The sequence below is a fragment of the Mytilus trossulus genome, chromosome 10, assembly GCF_036588685.1.
Source record: "Mytilus trossulus isolate FHL-02 chromosome 10, PNRI_Mtr1.1.1.hap1, whole genome shotgun sequence".
Classification (NCBI taxonomy): domain Eukaryota; kingdom Metazoa; phylum Mollusca; class Bivalvia; order Mytilida; family Mytilidae; genus Mytilus; species Mytilus trossulus.
In genome coordinates this window covers 51,827,690-51,849,766 of record NC_086382.1, presented here as the reverse complement: position 1 = coordinate 51,849,766, position 22,077 = coordinate 51,827,690, and the positions used below count along the sequence as shown (strand labels likewise).

At 32.2% G+C, this 22,077-nt stretch overlaps 1 protein-coding gene across 2 annotated transcripts; it reads right to left on the bottom strand.

The window, feature by feature from the left end:
* Positions 1-3,602: 3,602 nt before the first annotated feature.
* LOC134687582 (pyrokinin-1 receptor-like) lies at positions 3,603-21,562 on the bottom strand. 2 transcript variants are annotated; one of them, XM_063547988.1, is made up of 5 exons: positions 21,468-21,562; positions 17,881-18,309; positions 7,870-8,400; positions 5,491-5,619; positions 3,603-4,231 (listed from the first exon to the last, which is right to left on the bottom strand). In XM_063547988.1, exons 2-5 carry the CDS (start codon positions 18,146-18,148, stop codon positions 3,798-3,800), a joined length of 1,362 nt encoding a protein of 453 aa, XP_063404058.1. In that variant the 5' UTR covers positions 18,149-18,309; positions 21,468-21,562; the 3' UTR covers positions 3,603-3,797. The 2 variants fall into 2 exon arrangements, with proteins under 2 accessions (XP_063404058.1, XP_063404057.1); XM_063547987.1 differs by lacking the exon at positions 21,468-21,562 and adding an exon at positions 18,602-18,716.
* Positions 21,563-22,077: the final 515 nt, after the last annotated feature.

Here is a 22,077-nt window from a genome sequence, read left to right as displayed (position 1 = left end):
TATTACGTGCATTTTTATTTTATAATTTGTTTCCATTTCGCTGGTTGGATTTTGCCATCTGATACTGTTTTTGAAGATATGGGTTAATCTGGTAGCAGTGATAACATGGTAAAAATAACGTCATTTTAGCGGCAATAAATCCTATAAGCATTCGATAAATGGTTTCAGTAATATTCTAGCAATGAATTTCTATAAAGAAGTAATATGCTTATGAAAGTTAACATAGATGCAGACTTTAAATAAAATAAAGGTAAATTAAATTAATGCTCTTTTCCATGAAACATTTTGACTGAAATATTAATAATTGATTGTGTTTTAATAAAATATCCACGAACAAATTATTTCTATTTGTGATAGACATATATCTGCCACTGGGTGGCAATAGTTAAAAAGCGCACAAAAAGTAAAATATAATTTTCAAAACTGAAGTTTTCTCTACCTCACTGATTTAAGAGAATTGATAGGTACAATGTGAGTATAAATAAAAAAGATGTGGTATGAGTGCTATTAGGACAACTCTCAATCCAAATCACTGTGTATAAAGAGTTAATAAATATAGGTCAAAGTATGGCCATCGACACGGACTACAACGGGCTATAACGGCCCAAATGACTATTATAAAACCATTCAAACAGGAGAACCAATCGTCTAATCATTTAAAAACGGAAAACGGGATACACTTATTAACCACACCAGTAATCGAACTACAGAACAACAGGCACCTCTGGCTTAGGGCCGTTGCATAAAGATACATCGGGTTTAAACGTTTTAACATGTGCCAACCTTCACCCTTACATGTGACAGTAGTGTAATTTTTGAAGATAAAAAGACACGGTATAAAAAATCAACAAGTGAAAGACATAATGGTGATGACGATGACCAAAGAAAGTTGTGTTCAACTTTTGACATTTTCCATGTTCATCAGAGTACGAAAAATAAGGATAAAAAAGACAAGCATGTCAGTTGTTGACTTAATCTTATAGTTTTTGCATGAATGAAAACCGAAAATAGCAAAGGAATTGATGTCAAATATGTTGCGAGAGATCCGTTTAGTTTTTGGAAAAGATTGATGAAAATCTAGAAATATAGTACTTTTTCGTGTCCATTTTAGGGAACATCTTTTCTCCAACAATATATCTGATACTAGAGAAATAATGATGAAGAGAGATTACAAAGAAAATGTATAAATTTTGTAAACACGTTGTTATATTTCAATACAACGGAATACATATATTCAACACTGGGTAGGCAAACTCCCATATGTGTGCGCATATAAACCTGGTTGTCTTCACCACACATTCGGCCTGTGACAAGTCAAGAACATGTGTTTTTTATGTTTGTTTTTAAATCCTTGTTTTTGCAACTGTTGAATGTTGGTATAAAGTGGTTTAATTGTATTGTTTAATATATGTTATGATACATGTTATCCTTGTATATAGAAATCGTTGTACGAAATTAAAAGTTGAAGGTAAATATCCTTACACAATTTGTTTTAAAGTTATATATTACTACTGTAAGCATATGCCACAAATTTGATTAATGTTAATTTTATTACTGTGAAATATATTAAATCAAATGAAAATTTACCTTTGTAACTTATGTTTACAGTGTACGTTGATATATCATTCAAGTGATTATTACGGATGATTATGGATTTATATTGTTATATGTGAAAATATTTTGCTTGTACCAATAACTTGGTTTAATAAGAAATAAAGAAACCTTAAACCTTGAATATTGGGGATAAACAATAGGCCAACTGTTTTCTCTGTAGTGATTTTTGAAATAACTTTTCTCTGTCTTTCAAGATTTGTGGTCATTTAATATGATTATTTCAATATCTGATTTCATCTAACGACAACAAAAGTGAAGAAGTGTTACCCCTCTGGCCTCAAATCTTATTTTTCTGATTCAATCTAATGACAACCGTAGTGAATTAGTGTTACCACGTATGGTCTCCATTCTCACTTTCCACAACAAAAGAGGAGCAACACAAATTGACTCCCGTGACTTAAACGTATCTGTGCAAATTACCACATGGACGACTTTCACTCATGTGAATTGAAAAGTACTATACGATTTCTGAAGCATATGCGACCTTTTAACAAATGTCGCCTACTGTTCTCACGAAGTATAATAGCAAAGTAAAAGTATCTTTTTCAGATGCAAACCAACTGAAAATACAAACCTTGATTTGATTATCTGGTATAGATTTATAAAACACATTGGACATTGCATTACTTCCTGTAAATTGCTGTTTTCTATTTAAGCTGTAGTCTGATTCATTAGTGGACAAAAACCTGAATTATAACAGACTTTCAAGTAGCGTATGGTGGGTCCGATTTCTTTGGTGATATGAACGAAAATACGACTTTTTAAATAAAGGAATTTCCATAAATAACGCACGCACAGTTTTATTAGTCTATTTTTTTTTAAAGATAAAATGAAAATGTAGATCAACGACTGAAATTTGACGAAAATTGATGACCTAAAAATGAATGATTGTTTCACATTTTTCTATGCCGGGACTTTTGGTAGCTCACTATGCGATATGAATTTTATTCATTGTTGAATTCCGTACGATGACCTATAGTTACTTGTCCTTAGGTCTCTGGTGGATAATTGTTTGGTTGTAAGTAATACCACATATGTACTTATTTAATGGCAATATTGATTGGATATGATTGACCTATAGTTGCTCGCACCTTGTACTCGAATCTCTTAAGGATAGTTGTATGATTGGCAGTGATACCACATCTTCTTATTTTGGTAGGTTTTTATTAGAGTAAATATTTTTACCAGTGAGTTTTTTATTTTGATTCTGCACAGTACATAATTGAAAATTAAATCTCAAAATTGGTTCCTAATGGTTTACATGGATGTGTTCTCTCAGGCAACTTCACTACAGAATACTGTTGCTGGCAGGAGGCGTCTGAAAATATTACCCGTTTTCGTTATTGACAATAAAAGTTTTTTGTTGTGCATTTTTAGAACTGAGTTGTTGCTTTCGTGTTTTCCTGTAGTGTCGGAGTTACATGGCATTGGTATGGTACCAGATAGATCAGACTTTGAAGTCAGATGTACCAGGGTGATCTATATACGTGATGTTGCATAATAATCTTATCCCTTGCGTATTATTTGAAATTAGTATGTGCTGCTTCTTCGTGTATGGTACTCACGTATTGTTAAATGATAATAACAAAGAGTATATACAGATATAGGAAGATGTGGTTCGAGTGCTATTATAGGTCAAATAACGGTCTTCAACACAAAGATTTGGCTCACACCGAACAGCAAGCTATAAAGGGACCAACAAATGACAAGTGTAAAACCATTCAAACGTGAAAACCAACTTTCTAATCTATATTTAAAACTAGAAATGAGATCACGTATGAACCACATAAACAAACGACAACTACTGAACATCAGATTCCTGACATAGGAGAGGTGCAAACAACTGGAGCTTGTTTATGGTTCTGCATGTTTATAGGATGATGACAGTGTAGTATAACTTTGTTCGCAGAGGGTTATTGAAAATCTGGACACATTGCTTATTCTTAGAATTGTTTTATTTTATTTTCGACAAAATAAAGTAACGACACTTAACATAGAACATTTTCACCACGTTTTTGGTATTTAACTTCAGTTTTTTTACTATATTTAGATCAAATGAGACACAGTGAGTGTATTATATTATATAACCAGGGAACGAATGTCAGATCCTTTGAATGTATTTTCATCAGTTCATTTGCTTCAAACCACCGGTATACGTATTATCTGACCCTGTATTTATTTGACTAAACATGGGTTCCAATTCGACTGAACTTCATAGCACTGTCTGTCAAATATAATTGTTTTACAGTGTGTTGATCATGATTTGTTCCATTTATTTCTTTACTACTCCCATATTTACATGTAGGACAATTGCTACCATTTTCTCTGCCATTTTGAATCGGCAAATTTGACTGGTTCTTAAGTAACTGTATTCCTAATTGACTATCGTCTATTTCATATGACTTCCGAATGACGCTGTTTTTAAAATATGACGGAAGTTCATTACTTCTGCTCCTATTCCGAGATTTAATATAAGTATACTCCATAGTATTCCTACGACTGGTTGGCTGTTCTATAAAGCAACAACACAAAGTCTCTCTGAAAGCTTGTCTATATCTGACAGACATCACGTTGTATAAAATGGGATTTACTGTTGAGCTTACGAAGAAAAGCACACCTGAAAAAGGACGCACAGAGGTTTTTAATGAAATACTTGAGATTGAAATAGAAAACGTCAGATAAATAAATAGCATCCTTAATAAGATACTTAACAAAGTGTGCATTTTGGTGCATAGTTAATAATGTACACGCCGCTTTTAGATTCTAAAACAATGAATTTAATTGGTAGGAACAGTGATGAATATATATGTATGATTTTACAGTATATGAATACGATGTAAATGCATTTGTAAGTAATTTTTGAAGACCTATACATTTGATCACCAATGTACTTGGTTGGCCTTTCATTTGGGTCTTGCTTGAATTACTATTTATCGAAAGATCAAGAGAAACAACGGAGTCAATTCAAGAAAAAGAATGAAAGTAGATGGCTTACAATGTATCTACAATGTATCTCGAATTATATACAACAGATCAAATCACTCCCCAATATAAAAAAAAGAAGATGTGGTATGATTGCCAATGAGACAACTGTCCACAAGAGACCAAAATGACACAGATATTAACAACTATAGGTCACCGAACGGCCTTCAACAATAATAAAAAAAAAAATGAATGAAAAACAAATAAGTAACACATAAACAAACGACAACCACTGAATTACAGGCTCCTGACTTGGGACAGGCACATACATAAATAATGTGGCGGGGTTAAACATGTAAGCGGGATCCCAACCCTCCCCATACCTGGGACAGTGGTATAACAGTACAACATAAGAACAAACTATAAAAATCAGTTGAAAAAGGCTTAACTCATCAGATGGAAAAAAAATACAAGTGGACGTGGCCGGGTACTTGTACATCCCGACAACAAAAAGACGCTGGGAACAGATCTGAGAGTACTAGCAGTTATCTGACAGCTAGGTCAAAGCCATTAAAAATTAATTAAAAAAAATCATGCATCTAAGACTAAACACTGGACTTGTGTAAAAAAAAACAACACAACGAATAACACATGGTCAAGATAACAATATATTAGTACTTTCAATCAAATCATGAGGAGCTTAGACATCTTTATGGACCTAAAACGAATAGCCAAATCCAAATGCATCTAAGGTCACATTTGCTGTAGGGAGTTGACAACTAGTAAAATAAACCGATCTGAAATTTTATGATTCGAGATACATTTTATGAAACATTACTTGTTTTCGATTTTATAAACCATGTCGTTGACGGTTTTTCTTCGACGTTTGATTTTCTAAATTGCCCCCCTTGGCATATTTTCCCTATTCAAAATTAACCAATTGTTATCGTGTACCTGATATATAGAAGAGGTAACGTTGCATTGTCTGCATCACTGTACTGTTCCAATCTGTTATGAAAAGTGTCAGTAATCTCTGAGCATGGAACGGAGCCCAGCAAACAAAGAAAGCAACAACTACGGCAACTGAAAAATAGAAAAACAATGTATATGGTATATTCATTGCTGAAAAAAAATAGTACATGAGCATCTAAAAACACATAATAGGCAAAAGAACAGCGCTCGTATTGCTTTTCTTTATCTCGATGTCCTAGTTAGGCCTCTAACATGGATCGGGATTTCTCGCAAAATGATTTGGGTGTATTTATATATCTTAAATATTTAGATTGACAATTTACACATGATTGTACATTCAATTTGAATAAATATATCCAGCTAATGATATAAATATCAAGAGAACTTATCAAAACGCACCTGCACTGTTATGCTTCAGTTGTGTACACTTAATTGTCATATGACTTCTTGTTTTATAACAGTAAGTTGAGTTCTTTGAGCATGCTTTAAGTTACTGTAAGCATTCTTCTATTTTCGGCATTATATTGCTTTTTTGTCTGCCCCTTTTCATTTCCATTATATAGTTATTTTAGATTAGAGTGCTTTCCTGGAACTTTGGTTATTGTATGTTATTTTATTTACTAATCCAGATTAAAAAGGATGATGACGTCTCGAGCACTTAGTCTAGTTTAATCCCGCCATATGTCCTTGTACATGTGATTATCCCAAGTCAAGATGCTTTGTTTTTTTGTATCAAAATGTTTGTTTTGTCATTTGGAAGAATCGTTCTTGATGACACATCTTCTTAAGATTCATTCAATACATTGCAAAACCCTGGGGAATTGAGAACTTGCCATATAATTAAACACTGGTAAAATAGAACCTACGATTACGTTTTAAATAAAAAAATCTATATTGCTGTAGATATTGGTGCATATATCGTTGTAAATTAACCTATCAACGATTTTTTTGATTTTTTGTTTGTTAGATGGCTGTCTCATGGATATAAAACTCTCGCCTAATGTCCGACTTTTTGTATGAATTAGGAAGATTTTTAGAAATCAATAAAAGCTGCTATATAATTTAATCGTTAATTGCAAATGTTTAATGTAAAAATAATATATCTGAAACATTCAACTAAACTGTTTCTTGAATACCAATACATATAATAAAAACAAGTTATTAATTTTCATATATATTTAATCGAAACTTTCTTCATGGGAAAAAGCCCAAAGTATGTTGTTTGTGTATTAAATGGAAAAATATCATTAATATTTTAATAGATTGAATTAAAAATAACATGTTTAAGATATAGTATCTTAAGTAGTTTCAAACAATTTTGTTTTTGTCCTTGATAATTCTTTGTTTTGTAAATTTATTGATGCAAAACATATAAATTCCAATATTCGTTTCGACCATTTAACATTACACAAACCGAAACCATTCCAATAAACAATATAACCTGTTTTGAATAACAGATATCTTTTTAGTTATAATTTACGAACGAGAACAATGACATCTGAATGTATTGATAACATCTTGAGAGTCTGATATAGGAGCCATAAGGATTCGCTAGAAAACAAGAGAATCAAATTTGTAATCTTTGAATTCCATTCTGAGATTGATTAGTGTTGTATCTCGCGGTAGAATGGTTAGGTTTTTAATTTGATGTCTTTGTCCGAGGAATGGAAACCGACTTTTCCACAACTGCACTGATGAATCCGATAAAATTGTTTGCTTGCATGTTGTGTGGACGTTTTAAAAGTCGTTCGTTCCGTGTTTAAAGTCTTGCTGCGACTTCAAGATAAAGCATTTAGCAAGCAATTACGCTTAGTTCTACAGCTTTGGAACAGATAGTATGAATTGTGTGTACAAAATCAGCGAAGTATAAAAAAAAAACCCACATCGTTCTAATGTTATTAGGCGATTGCCTTTGCATCATTTTGGGTGCCATACGACCAGTGCTTCGAATTAGGTCATATAAAGTTTTCTATATGGTTCATTTCTTCAATCGTTTTCATATCCGTTTGTCACATAGCTCTTTCAGTGTTTAGAAAACTATACATTATTGTTTTCAGTAAAACTATAGAAACGCTACTGCCTCAACAAAGTTTTGAAGTGTAATTTTCAATTATTTTTATCAACAATCAATCAATCTCAATTATTACGTGCATTTATTATTGCGATTTTTTCATTTTAGATTTTAGATTAAAATGCGATTTTAATTTTTGCGATTTTAAGTAAATGTCCTGCTTAATCAATATAATAAAAGATCAAAATGCGAGTTTAAATTATTACGATTATTACACAATCGCATTTTTCGCAATAATAAAAAAACATCGCACAGTGGTCATTTTCGAGTGGCTAATAGTTTTATCTTACCTAACATCCGAAGGACAGATTTTATGGAATGAGATGATGAATATCCTCTTGACTCTTCAGAACAAGAACGTTTAAGGGCGGTCTTTCGTAAAGCCAGAGCTATCAGAACATACAGCACTGTTATCACAGACATAGGAAAAACGAAAAACAAAATGGTGGATATTTGAAATACTATTCTCATCCGGTCACGCCATATCGTTGGAATGTTGCACTGCAATGTTTCCGAAATTGCAACTCCGTGATCGTCATTTAATACATAGAATGTTCTAGTATGTATTGGATACGGTAATGCAAAGAAGAATGATACTATCCATATCGCTATGATAATTTTTATAGATCTTTTTAGGTCAGCAAATTTATGAGCTTTCAGTGGATAACATATAGCAATATATCTTTCTACAGAAAACGCCGTTATTGTCAACACAGAAACATATGCAGTCATTTCAAAAAGACAACTTTTGAACAAACAAAAAGCTTCGCCAAATCTCCATGGATATGATTCCAGAACAGCATAGGCTTCTGGTGGCAATCCTGAAAATATAAAGGGCAACCTACAAGTTGTAAAAATATATTCAAAATATTCACTGAAGTTATGGTTACAAAACACCAAGTGTCGCGTATATAAACCTAAAACAAAGTGAAAAGTACAAAATTATGTTTCGTCCGTTGTCTTTTTCTTTTATACTTTCCCTAATTCAAACGAAATCAAATACTTTCGAGTAGTTATTTTTGGTATGCACTACATTTTACTACTTAATATATTACACAAGTAAGTCATATCTATGTGTTGATGACAAAAAACATCAAAAGTATTCAGGGATGTCAATAGACTAAAATTCAGAAAGAGCATTCGAATCAAAAGTTAATATAATGCGTATACAAATTCTGCAGAGATAGCACGAGATGAAGGCATGTATTGTAGACTGTCGTTGTACAAGTTATATTTATAGCATAGTATTCCGAGTTAGACAAATAAACTTTCGAACGCGTAGCGTGAGAAGTTTATTTGGCTAACGAGGAAGGCGTTGCTATAAATGATTTGTGACATGAATGACACGCCCATGACAGTCCGTGCAAAAAAAAATTACGTTTGGCGCGAAAATCTATCAAAGCGCATGATTCTGAAGGAAGCGATGATGGCAGACGCATTCTCTCTACCCTTAGAGTCTCTACCAGATTGGCTTGAAATTGAAAATGTAGATACGGATGATTTGGTTCTCTCTCAGGTGTGTATTATTTTTTAAATTGAAATAAAATGATTTACGCTAAGTATTGTCATATTGAGGCACGGACCCCCTTTTTTTGCCAAAATGTTAAAAAAAAATGTTTTTATTTTTCCATATGTACAACTTACTACAATATTAAACTGATACCAAGTCCTAAAAAATAATAATCAGTCGATACCATGCCTTTTTTCTACTATCTACAAGATCCCCAAGCGAAAATATTTGTTTTTACCTTGGGGCCCCAAAAAGGGAAGTTAATGTTCAAAATGCATGTGCTTCTAATCGTGAATTGGTAAATTTTTACTGTGATGTGATGTCATTTATATGCCCCAGATGGGACCTTTTTTTTGGAAATATAATTATTTCATTCTCTTGAAACGATTTTTACTATTTTGCAGGTTCTTCAAGAAGTCGAGGAAGACATGTCGTTAGCCAATGCGTCGGAATCAATAGAGGAGAATATTAGACTGTCGCAAATTCATTCAAATATGGAACCATTTTATAACATGAGTGTATCACAGGCTGTGGATTACTACCACTTGGGAACATTTGAGCTAGGAGATTTCTTGCTAACCGACTTAAAAGATGAGGATGTCGAACCGGTGCGTTTTACCGCACCCGTTTTAGATGAGGATGTCGAACCGGTGCGTTTCACTGCACCAGTTTCAGATGAGGATATAGAAAAGCTGATATCGTCTCAAACAAACGCGAACACGAAAAAGAATACAAAGTGGTCTATTGGTGTTTTTAATGAATGGAGAATCGCAAGATCTAAACATGGCGATAGTATTGCTGACATACATATGCTCGAAGCTGCCGAAATGAACCACTGGCTACAACGTTTCGTGATTGAAGTGCGTAATAAGAAAGGCGAGGAATATCCCCCCAAGTCGCTCTATAGCATAATATGTGGATTATTGCGCTATTGCAAGGACATGAACGTGAATGATAAGAACTTTCTTGACGAAAAAGACTTGAGTTTTGTTACTTTCAGACGCGTCCTTGATTCTCGGATGAAAGAATTGTTATCAAAAGGGTTCGGAACAAAAGTTAAAAGAGCTGATCCTCTCAGTCTACAAGATGAAGAAAATTTGTGGCAAAAGGGGGTTTTTGGAATGACGAATTCTGTATCGTTCCAGCATACTGCTTTTTTCTATGCATGCAAAATAAGCTCTGCATTTGAACAAAATTTCATTTCAATATGTAATGATCAATTTTAGGTTTATGTTTCAAAAGTACAAAGAAAATTTGTAAAAAAAAATCGGTTCTATTTTGAAAAAAATAATGCGTAGTCGTTTCATTTTTTTGGTTGTCTGTCTGGCGGAGAAAACCTACACAGATTTAAAGATTTGTATTTTGTTATAAGAATTCTAATAAAATTGACATTTTTGTGTGTGCTTTTTTTGTAGGCGTAATCTTTTCCTAAGGAGGCGGAGCTTACTCGTGCAATATTGGTTAAATTGTTGTTGGTTATTTCATGGCAGTTTTCCCATTGAGTTATATAGGCCCATGTGACCTTTCATGCAATATTATTTGGTTGCTTCAATTTAGAGCATACATTTTGGTACGTGCTTGTCGTCTCTGTGTTATTCCATAAAAAGATCAAAGGAAAAAAGAAGATTCATGTTACAAGGAGGGCATATTGAATGCGGACAGCAATTATGCATTACAAAAGGCTAGGAACGGATTCTTTATATTAGTAAAAGGGTATTTAAACGTGCAGACTGGGTTCATCTCTCATCACATAGGGCATTGAATTGAATGTATCCATTCTGACTCATACTTTCATCCAAAATAACCAAACGAATGAACCTGCAGGATAGAAGATAACCAAACCAAAATTAATTTCGGTCTAATATTTTCAGGCTAAGCTTGCAACGCTTCCAAGTCAAGTTCTTTTTAAAACCTCTTTTCTTTGGGGGCTGTCAATAGTTTTGTAATTTGATGGTGTTTTACATGTTGCTTGACATACTCTTGATGGAAAAGCTCTGCATTTAGTAAGTTAAGTTTCTTAATATTTAGTTATGCATAATTGATGCCAGATTTACAGCTTATTCAATTAGCAGCCGTTCATTGTAAAATGAATGTAGAATATTCTATTACTTGCATGCATCTTTCGAAAAATCTGTTCGTACAAAAGCTTAAATATGATTAATTTCACGCTCTTGTCACTTGGTATGCACCTATTTATTATGATAATAAGACAAAAATCTGCAATGAAAAAAAATCCGATGAACGACGCACTAAAGTTAATAAAGCATCGGAATGCAATAAGATGAATCGCTTTAAAGATACATGTATCGATAATCGAAGCCCTTTCATCTGTTAACATCATGCATTTAGACTTTAATCATCTTCTAAATGAATAAGCCATACATTACGAAATCAAGCCAAATATTGGCTTTAAGTCGATGCATATTTTAATTCCCAAATGAATACCAACAAACGAGCCTGTATTACACAATAATGATCATCCAATCTGACATTGAAAACAACTGAGACATATTCTCACTTTAGGCACACCACTTTGATGCCGAATGATTGACAGAATCTGTTTTAATACTTTGTCTTACAATGAATATATTCTTTTTTATGAACGTATGACCTTTCGCTGAATCAATTTCTATCATACATAAATTAATTTATCTATCAATCTATGAATTCAGCAATTGACATTTCGATTCCTCTGATCTAACAAGTTCCATTTACTTCACTTTAAAAGAAGCTATATATATATCTTTGTCAATATATGTTGTCCGCCTTTGTGTTGTCGATGAAATAAATAGCATTATCGCTATTTTGTGCATTTTTCCTTTGATCTTTTTTTGTGATAATTTTCATATCATGCTACTCGCTTGAGATGGAAAAATTATCGCTAGAAACTAAGGACGCCACGTGCGTTGTTAACGAAATTGACATTGAAATTGACAACGTCGTCAAAGGTAAAATAGCGATAAACAGATTATCATTGGTCATCTCAACTCGATTGCTTTTCTCACTTTCGCTGTTCCAGCTCAAGCGAGAAAATCATTCTCGTTGAGATAATCAACGATAATCTATAAATATTGAACCAAATAGTGTCACGTACTTATATAGGTTCGGGCGATCTGAGACATTCATAACATGTAATGTGGCTTATTTCTATATGACACATAAAAAAGAAGATGTGGTATGATTGTCAATGAGACAACTGTCCACAAGAGACCAAAATTACACAGACATTAACAACTATAGGTCACCATACGGCCTTCAACAATGAGCAAAGTCCATACCGTATAGTCAGCTATAAAAGGCCCCGATAAGACAATGTATTTAACAATTCAAACGAAAAAACTAACGGCCTTATTTATACAAATAAATGAAGGAATACACATTTGTAACACATAAACAAACGACAACCACTGAATAAGAGGCTCCTGACTTGGATCAGGCACATACATAAATAATGTGTCGGGGTTAAACATGTTAGCGGGATCCCAGCCCTCCCCTAACCTGGGAACAGTTTGTTTACCTGTACACTGTAACGATAACACTTGCATTTCATATTTAGTGGTTAATGTGTTTAGGCGGATTGTGTTTAATATCTTAACACATTTTCCAATTTAACACATTAAATGTACACATTTCTCGAATACAAACACTTTAAAATGTGTTTTTAAAGAATTAAAAGTGTTCAGGAATAAAACACTTTTTTTATTAGCTAAACATGAACATTAACATAACAAATGGTCAACCTTAGATGTTTAGTATTGAGACATATTCAGACCAAATCATGTAAAAAAAAAGTGCATAAAAGATGTTTTTTGATATTTTTTTTACAGTGTTTTCATTTTTTTTTTATTAAATTCATCGGAGGTTAACTTAAAATTTATACGTTGGTTTTAGTACACTTCACTCCAATTGAGTATGCTCCACTATAAAAGGTGTTACGTCATCGTCATGTTCCAACTACAGCTTTTAAGACATTGTCTTATTGCCTTATTTTCTTATGATCGAATGATACTTGGTAAAAACCTTATATGTGTAAAAGACATAAACTGTCAATCTCAACCAGGATAGGAAAGCACAGGAATTAATACGAAATAAAAACCTACTAACAATATCGACATAACAATAAATGTTATCTTTACAAATAAATGTTCGAAAGAATATCGTAATTAATTTCCAGTTTCACACATATACAGTTCAAAATTCGAAATTTGGTGCCTGCATGTGCATTTCAGCTTACAACATTTTTTACGGAGTTGCTAACTTACGATATAATATTTGAATAATTTGCACAAATATTTTCTTACATTAGGCATCAGTATTTGTTACTTTATGGTAAGCTTGCTCCTATTGGTTAAACTGGAAACCATTTTTATTTTTTTCTTACGGAAATATTAAAATAAGCTACCCGGACACGTCCACTTGTATTTTTTGTCCATCTGATGAGTTAAGGCTTTTTCAACGGATTTTTATAGTTCGTTCTTTTGTTGTACTGTTATACCACTGTCCCAGGTAAGGGGGAGGGTTGGGATCCCGCTAACATGTTTAACCCCGCCACATTATTTATGTATGTGCCTGTCCCGGTCAGGAGCCGGTATTTCAGTGGTTGTCGTTTGTTTATGTGTTACATATTTGTTTTTCGTTCATTTTTTTACATAAATAAGGCCGTTAGTTTTCTCGTTTGAAATGTTTTACATTGTCTTATCGGGGCCTACTATAGCTGACTGTGCGGTATGGGCTTTGTTCATTGTTGAAGGCCGTACGGTGACCTATAGTTGTTAATGTTTGTGTCATTTTGGTCTTTTGTGGATAGTTGTCTCATTAGCAATCATACCACATCTTCTTTTTTATACCTCAACATATTCTTTTTATATAATTTTCAAGGCAAAACTTTCCAACTCAGACCGGCTGACTGAAAAATTTAATATAATGAGTGTCCTGCGGAGGTTAAGCAGTCAACGGTGCTATTTTTTGAATTTCTAAAGTTATAATTTGAAAAGACATGTGAAATCTTCCACGAGTACCATTACCCCTTTTTTTTCGTCGTTACAAATCTACTTTTACCTGACCGTTCAAAGTCACAACTTCAGGTTCCTATATTTTATAACGACAGAAAACGATGGTTAATCATTACCGGAAAAGAAATAGTTTGTTCGTTTTGATGAAATCAACTTCAAGTCTTGCATCTACATACTTCTATGATTGGGTGTTCATACTAACTCATTATAATGACTCTGATCAAGCTCAGTATGTTTATCAAAGAGGAAGCAAAAATGTTAATGTAAATAATAAATTATTTTCTCACCTTTATGCATATGACTTGTTTTTCTTTCTCATTGCAATGACTTAACAATAATGCTTCGAGGTTATATAGTACTAATGTAACCTATCTGGTGTTAACTATAAACATGTTTTTCTTGTGGCATTAAGAATCAATTATTATTCAAGTAAGATTAATAAGAACGATGTTGACATTGAAATAAACCGACATCAGTGACAATTTACCGGATTTTTTAATTATCAGATCTGGTTCCAATATTTACCATTCTATGTAATAGTCATCCAATTATTCGTTATTGATGGCAAAGTCTTATTTATATCAAAAATTGATTTGAAACTAATTAACGAAAAGAACTTCCGAACATATTTCCCATTAGAACCAAACATAGGGTATTACCCTGTAAACTGTCTGGTTTACGATATATAATGACTTTCAACAAAATAAAAATAAGGCGATGTTGTATGATAGCCGATGAGACAACTATCCAACAGAGTTTAAATAGAGTGGATGCAAGCAATTATGGGCAACTGTACTGCCTTGGACAATGAGAAACACAACTGTACTACCTTCAACAACGAGCAAACACAACTGTACTGCCTTCAACAACGAGTAAACACAACTGTACTGCCTTCAATAACGAGCAAACACAACTGAACTGCCTTCAACAACGAGCAAACACAACGGTACAGCCTTCAACAATGAGCAAACACATACCGTATAGTTAGCTTTAAAAATATTTTCAAAATAAACCAAACCATTCGTGTTGCTTCATACCCGAAGGAAATATACTGGGAGGTGATTACATGTATTTGAGTTGATAGAAAATATATACATTTTACTACTTAAAGTCAACAGATAAGTAAAACTATAAATTAAGTGGATATACTTGTGATAATGTATGCTATTGACACCATTGGGGTATAACAGTGCATTATTTAAATAAAGTTAAAAAAAAAAATGAAATAAATAAACTATGTTTATAGAACTAAAAACTGCCTGCAGACACCTTCAATTACTTGAACAACTATAATGTTTTTACTACCTGAGAAGGCCGGAGAAACCCGTCGACCTTCGCAGAAAAACCAAAAATCAAGATCGAAATCGAACACACCTTGCCACGAGAAAACATGATAGTGATCAATGTAGATCAAGTTATCAAAACACTTGTCTAACGAATCTCCGGAGATTATTTTTTTTTTATATTTTTTTAAAATTTGTTTCGGCTTTAATGTAAATTAAATCTTAAAAAGTTTTCTTTACACATGATAGTTGGCGGACATAGTATTACAATTGAAAAGTGACAGAGTTTATTGCATCTAATTTTATGCTGGGAGAGTGCATGTCCGTTTGTTTTGACCAATGTATAAACACACAGTCACGTCCGGTCATAATAATTACTTGTATGCTTCATTTTCGGAGCGCGCCAATCTCATTGATGGTAAAAACATAGCTAGCAACAAATTTGTGTGCAGTTTGTTGGGTACTTTTTTCAAGACAAACGTGTTTTTTTCACACCATGCCTAGATAAGACATGTTACTTGTATTATTGTACAAATTAAGATAAATCGATAAATTTTGCTACCATTAGCATGTGGTATCGGCTTTGCCCGTTGTTGAGGGCCATGAAGTTCTGTTCCCTATAGTTGTTAATTTTTTACCTCATATGATCTTTGGTAAAGATACATGTATGTCTGAATGGCAATCATATCACATTTTCTTTTACTTCTATAAACGGTATTTCTTCACTTTATCAGTTGTAATTCATCTTAATACTTAACGTGCAAGATCAATGTGACCTTCGATTCTAAAACCAGCAGGGACTGGCATTCCGGAATTAAGGTAATATTTTATCTAATATATAGAGCACAACTTCAATCCATTAGGTTAAGTACAAACAGGTAGTTATGGTTATGTAATAAAGAAGCTTTTTCTGGTTAATGACACTCAATGTGCGTTTTGTTACTGTTAATTTTACAAAACGCCTTTCTTCCATTAAACAAATACAGAATCGTCCAATTAACAAAGGAAATCTCCATTAACTTTTGTCTGCACCTTGCTTAACTATAGCTTTTGTAAGTTATTTTGATAATATTTTATTATTTTTATGATTGGAGATATTCATGTCAGTTTCGTCCGACAAGAAATTTTAACATAGAAGACCCAATAATTACACGTTAAAATAGGGGTGTAGCTGAAATGCTGACTCCTTGACGTTTAGCATACATGTCCTTGAAGTGGTTTGCTAGTAAAAAAAGACAAACTACTGAACACTCAGTTCTTCTCCGATTAATCTTTTGTGTCAAAATTCTTAACGATGTATGCTAACTGTACGTATATAAACCAACTGTACGTATATAAACCTTTTGAATTCTAAACACCTTCAAAATTAGATGATAAAATATCCATACAATTTATCGTATAAGCTGATTTGTATCACAGCTTTTCTTAAATCTTACACGAAATTATCATTTTTCGCCAGAATATTTTGTAAACTATGAAAAAGGTTGACAATAGTTGTAGCTAGTTAATGTGTATTTCACCTTCTGACCTTTTGATAGGAAAGTTCAGTATATGAACACAATGGTCATTCAATTATCACTAACAGTACCATTCACTCGAGTACAATAGACAAACGTTTACCTAAGATGACATATTTTGATATTTATATAAATAATGTGAGAAGAATGTCCAGTAACTGACCACTGGCTGTCACATTGAGTTCATTCACTTCATCAACTTTCATTTGCTTTATTATTCTGTATTCTATAGATTATCAGATTTATTGATATATTGTAACACCTTATGGACATTGTTTTCATTACTTAACAAAAGAAGACAGTACTCAGAAATTAATTGTGAAAGGTTCAAGAGAGCATGAATACGTATATGACTATAAAACAAGCCATAAAAAAGGTTTGAAGATTTCTAGAACTCAATCGGACAAAAAAAAGACAATTGTGTTAAAAAACATCACTGGTTGTCTAAACGTATAAATGAAAGAAAAAAAGACAAAAAGATGAAAGTTAAACAGAGATATCAAGTAACATTGAAATTACACGCAATGTTTTTAGTCTTGTTTCGAATATACGAGTTCTCTAGAAAAAATTGAAAACCTTTCAGTTTTCAAATTTTAGCAAAACGTGTTTCATTAAAAAAAGAAAAGTCTACTAAATAGTATAATTAGCAAATGTTAAAAAAAAACATTCGTCAAATAAAATGTTTATAAACTACCAAATTAATAAATAATACTGCGACAAACAAACTCTATTGGACTATGTTATGCATGACAGCAGTTACAATTATTTATACAATTTGTTTATTTCATTGTTTTTTCAATTTGTTTTTCTAAATTGATTATAAAAAAATAAATTGTTGATGATTTCTCGTGTATGCGGGGTTCATGTTTTGCTTGTTCTACCATATTTACCTGCTTAACTATACAAATAAGTTACGTAATGTGTCTTCTTATATTTCTATAAATTTCAATGTTGAAAAAGAAGGGATAACATTACTTACCAAATAACAAAGTCAGCATATCGGAAATAGCCAGGCTAAAGAGGTAGTAATTTGTTGTCGTCTGCATGTAATTATTTTTCACGATCACAACGCACGTGCAAATATTTCCGACAGTTCCAGAAATAAATATCAAACAATAGATAATTAACAAAACTACTACAACCGGTAAATCATGGCGACGTGGTCCTAGATGGGATAATATTAAATCCTCATTGCCCATACTATCAGTTTCATTATTGTATGTGCTTATATTTTTTAAAACTTCCATTATTGTAGCATTTCAAAACTTCACTGTCCACATCAACGATTATTAAACGATCCAAACATCATCCTTCGACGCTTGCTGAATTTAAAATAAAACTCCACGTTGTTTTATCGACTGTTTAACCAGATCACCTTTATTGAGTGGTAATTATCTTTAATATTCAGCTGTAATTAGAAAGAACTTTTATTAAATATTTCGGTAGACAGTTGTAATTATGTACTTTCTCTTCTAATTTTTACTAAGGCTCGTTAAAATATGAAGTGATGGATACAACACTTATTCATTCTCTATTATTGAATATTCACTTCGACGTGAAAATTTTATGACAGCTTACGCTATCTTCTTCAGAAGCAATGTTCATTTTATGCCAAGCATTTTGCAATTATCTTCTGTTAGTACTAATTATTTCTACAATTTATCATAGCAGATCTTATATAAACCAAGATATATACTCACCGTTATTTAATTATATTGTGCTGTTACAAAATGACAACTTTTACTGTTATACAGAACAGTTAAATGAATGTTCAATATCTTGTTCAATCTTAAACCACTTAAGCGGCTCGTATCAGCTGACACAAATGGGTCGTGAAAACTTAGAAATCCTTAACGTGTACTATCGTTAGAGTTACTTATATAGTGACATTGAACACAATGATTTTACAATGAGAATTAGTTTAAAAAGACAGATATGCAAATCAATAACGTAGAATTATCTATAAAGTAATATAAAGGGTAATTCGTCAACACTTCACTTTCGAGTACTGTTTACTTACATATAGTTTCTTGAATGATGTGACAAAAACAAACTTAATCGAAATAAATTGAATATCACGCAAGAAACACGGGATATGCACCAATTAGAATTGTTTACGAGTTAAGAATGGACTATCGAAACCTATTCTTATTAGCAAACACATTACTATTTCTTGCTGAATAAATATGGTGGAATCCAATTAAACACTTAAAACAGAGTTTCTGACAATTTCTTAACCAGACTATTTTGTAAACAAGACCCTATATCTTATACAGTGCAGGATAACTTTGTTCAGTGCATACAGAATGTTTGGATGTTTACAAACATCATAGAGATTCTATTGGGCTTTCTATAAACAGCAGGGAATTCCTATAATGTTTCAGCAAAACAAGAACTCATTTAGCTAAAAAACTTGCATTTATTTACAATTGAATGTTGCATTGCATTTAAATTGCGTTTTATCGTTCGATTTCAATTTTAAGACATATATAGTGCATGTCAACGATATTATAAACAAGCGTTTTAAACATCCACTCTGTCATCTTTAGAATCATTTAAATGGAAAAAGTCTTTTTGTTTTCTTTACAGATAAAATCTTAATGCACATGCACTTCCTAATTTGAACTGCCATCACGTTTTGGTCATATCATTTCTCAAAGACTTTTTTTTTTATCAGAATAATATAAAAAATAAGGAGTTGTGGTATGATTGCATCTACATGTATGACAATCGTCACCGATTCTTTTAAAGATTTTACTATTTGCTATACAATTTCTTTCAGGATAGTATAGCTATACAGTGGCAGATCTAGAACTCTTCATAAAGGGGGGGACTGACCGAAAAAAGAAGGGACGTTCCAGTCATGCTTCAGTGATTCCTTACATCATCAACCAAATTTTTCCCACGAAAAAAAAAGGGGGGGGGGGGTGGTCGTCTATGTTATTGTTACTTGGATTTTCTGATTTTTTTTAAGGGGTTGCTGTCTGAATGATATTTTTAAAGTCAAGGTTAGGATGTTCAATACTAAGGCTCACTTATACAGAATTTCTTTAGAAATTGTATAGTGGGATTTTATATTATTTGTTATATGATTACTTGTATATTAGACATTATTGCTATGAAAAAAGGTAAACGTTTGAGTAAATCAATGAAACAAAGTTGAGAAAAACACAATTAATGTACATTTTATACTTCTTATCAGACTTATGCAGTATTTCTTCGTTTTCCAATTATTTTAGACACATTTCATATAAAACAACGCATGAACTGTGTGTGTTAGTTTATTTTAAAGGAAAAGAGTGTCAACATTGAAAGTGAAACTAAGGTAAATCATTTGACTAATTCGATCCACAATATATCATTCTTATACCGGTAAAAAGATACTTTTTTAATCTATGGTATGAAATTATAATTACATTAGATGTAAGTTTCATTATAATACGTTATTATGATTGGCTAACTGCACATCACATGTTATTCCGTAAACAATTGCATTAGACAATAAAAGTTATCATGCATGATGACACGAGGTCCCACAATAAAGTGCACAGGTGAATTAAATAAAACTGGATAAAAGTCGTGTTTGCATGATCCTAGCTAAAAATTGTAATTATAAGTATTGAATGCTTCTTTTTGTAACTTTATAGGGTTGTAAAAGCGTTGACCGTGCGTACATTTTTAGAATGAAGCGCTTCCGCGCTTCATACAAAATTCACTTCGGTCAACGCTTTTACACCCCAATAAATTTACAAAAAGAAGCATTCAATTCTTAAATAAACACCTAGAAAAATCTTATTGCACAAGTTTCCTATCTATTTATATCTGTATTAATATTTAAATCGATTAAATGACCATCGGAGGTCTTCGGAGGTCAACACGATAGCAAATTAGATGGCGTCTAGACTGATACATACAAAATAAAATTCAATATTTTACATTTATTTTAGACTTTTTATAATTTGGTTAAATGTTTTGCATGGTAACATTGGTTATGAATCAAATATGAGGATTTCGGTGAACATGAATTTGAAAGCTAATGCCCCTTTAACCGTATAGTCAGACTTATAACCGTGTTTTTAGGGAGGCACACAAGTGTAACCGCTTTTTTGCGAATGCATAAAACTCACTATAATGGGTCTTTACTCATGTATTAACAAAAGAAGTAAATTTCGTTGGTGTCCAATTCAACAATAATAATTGTCCGTGCTATACATACTTAAGATGTCTAAAGATAATTTTAAAATAAAGCCAACATTTTCAAGTACACAAATGAGCCCGATGACGACTATTTTTAGAAACTATCAAATTGCTTAACGAAATTGGTTCTTCATAAAATAAATTCATTGGTAATAAGCTTTCTTTATAAATATTAATGAAATGTGGAAGACACAAATAGTGCTGACATTTACACAATTTGAAACAACAATTTGAAATATAAAAAACGATATATTTTAATACAAATTAAAAGTGAACATATTTTGATTCACATAAACTGGTACATGTCATAAATCTAAACTTTTTTCATCTTAAATATAAATAGTTAGGAATATATGAATACCAACATACCTGAAGGAAATGTATTTTTATTGTAATATTTTGCACATCAGATACATAAGAATACTAAGTTGTATGGTCAGTTTGACATGCAGTGGACAAAGAAACACCATATTTGACAAATAAATTGTAAACTTGACATTTATGACGAGATAATGACTGTTTTATCATAACGATCTGAAACGAGTATCTACCATGCGCTTCATTAGACCAGTGATAAATGATGGACATACGTGTGTGGATCTATTCCTGATGGCGGAATGCTTAAGAAAATAGATACAATATCTGGTTGTTTTTTCAACTTCAGTCAGAATGCTTGAGGCAATGATCGAATGGCATGACATTTAAACACTTAAATATATTTTTCTCACGTATACTACAATTTTATCATTCAAATTACTAAGACATTGATCGAAAAATAAGTAACCGAAATGTCGTATTAATGCTAAATTTAATGTCCCATTTTAAACTATTCAAGTCATAAACCTGAAAATGTTTTTCCACTCTTAATTTGCTTACTTAAATGTCCTTTCTATAATTGATTTCATATAATTCAAAAAAAAAATGAACGCCTACAGCATATACAGATGGTTTATAAAATTAGATAATAATCGAAATTGAT

Bases quoted from the DNA above. Each gene is read 5' to 3' on its own strand.
- LOC134687582 (XM_063547988.1), bottom strand. From the start codon at position 18,148: ATGGAAGTTTTAAAAAATATAAGCACATACAATAATGAAACTGATAGT. The intron at 8,401-17,880 runs GTAAGTAATGTT...TTATATTTTCAG, and splicing joins TATGCTGACTTTGTTATTTG to GATTGCCACCAGAAGCCTAT. The intron at 5,620-7,869 runs GTAAGATAAAAC...TCTATTTTTCAG, and splicing joins ATCTGTCCTTCGGATGTTAG to TTGCCGTAGTTGTTGCTTTC.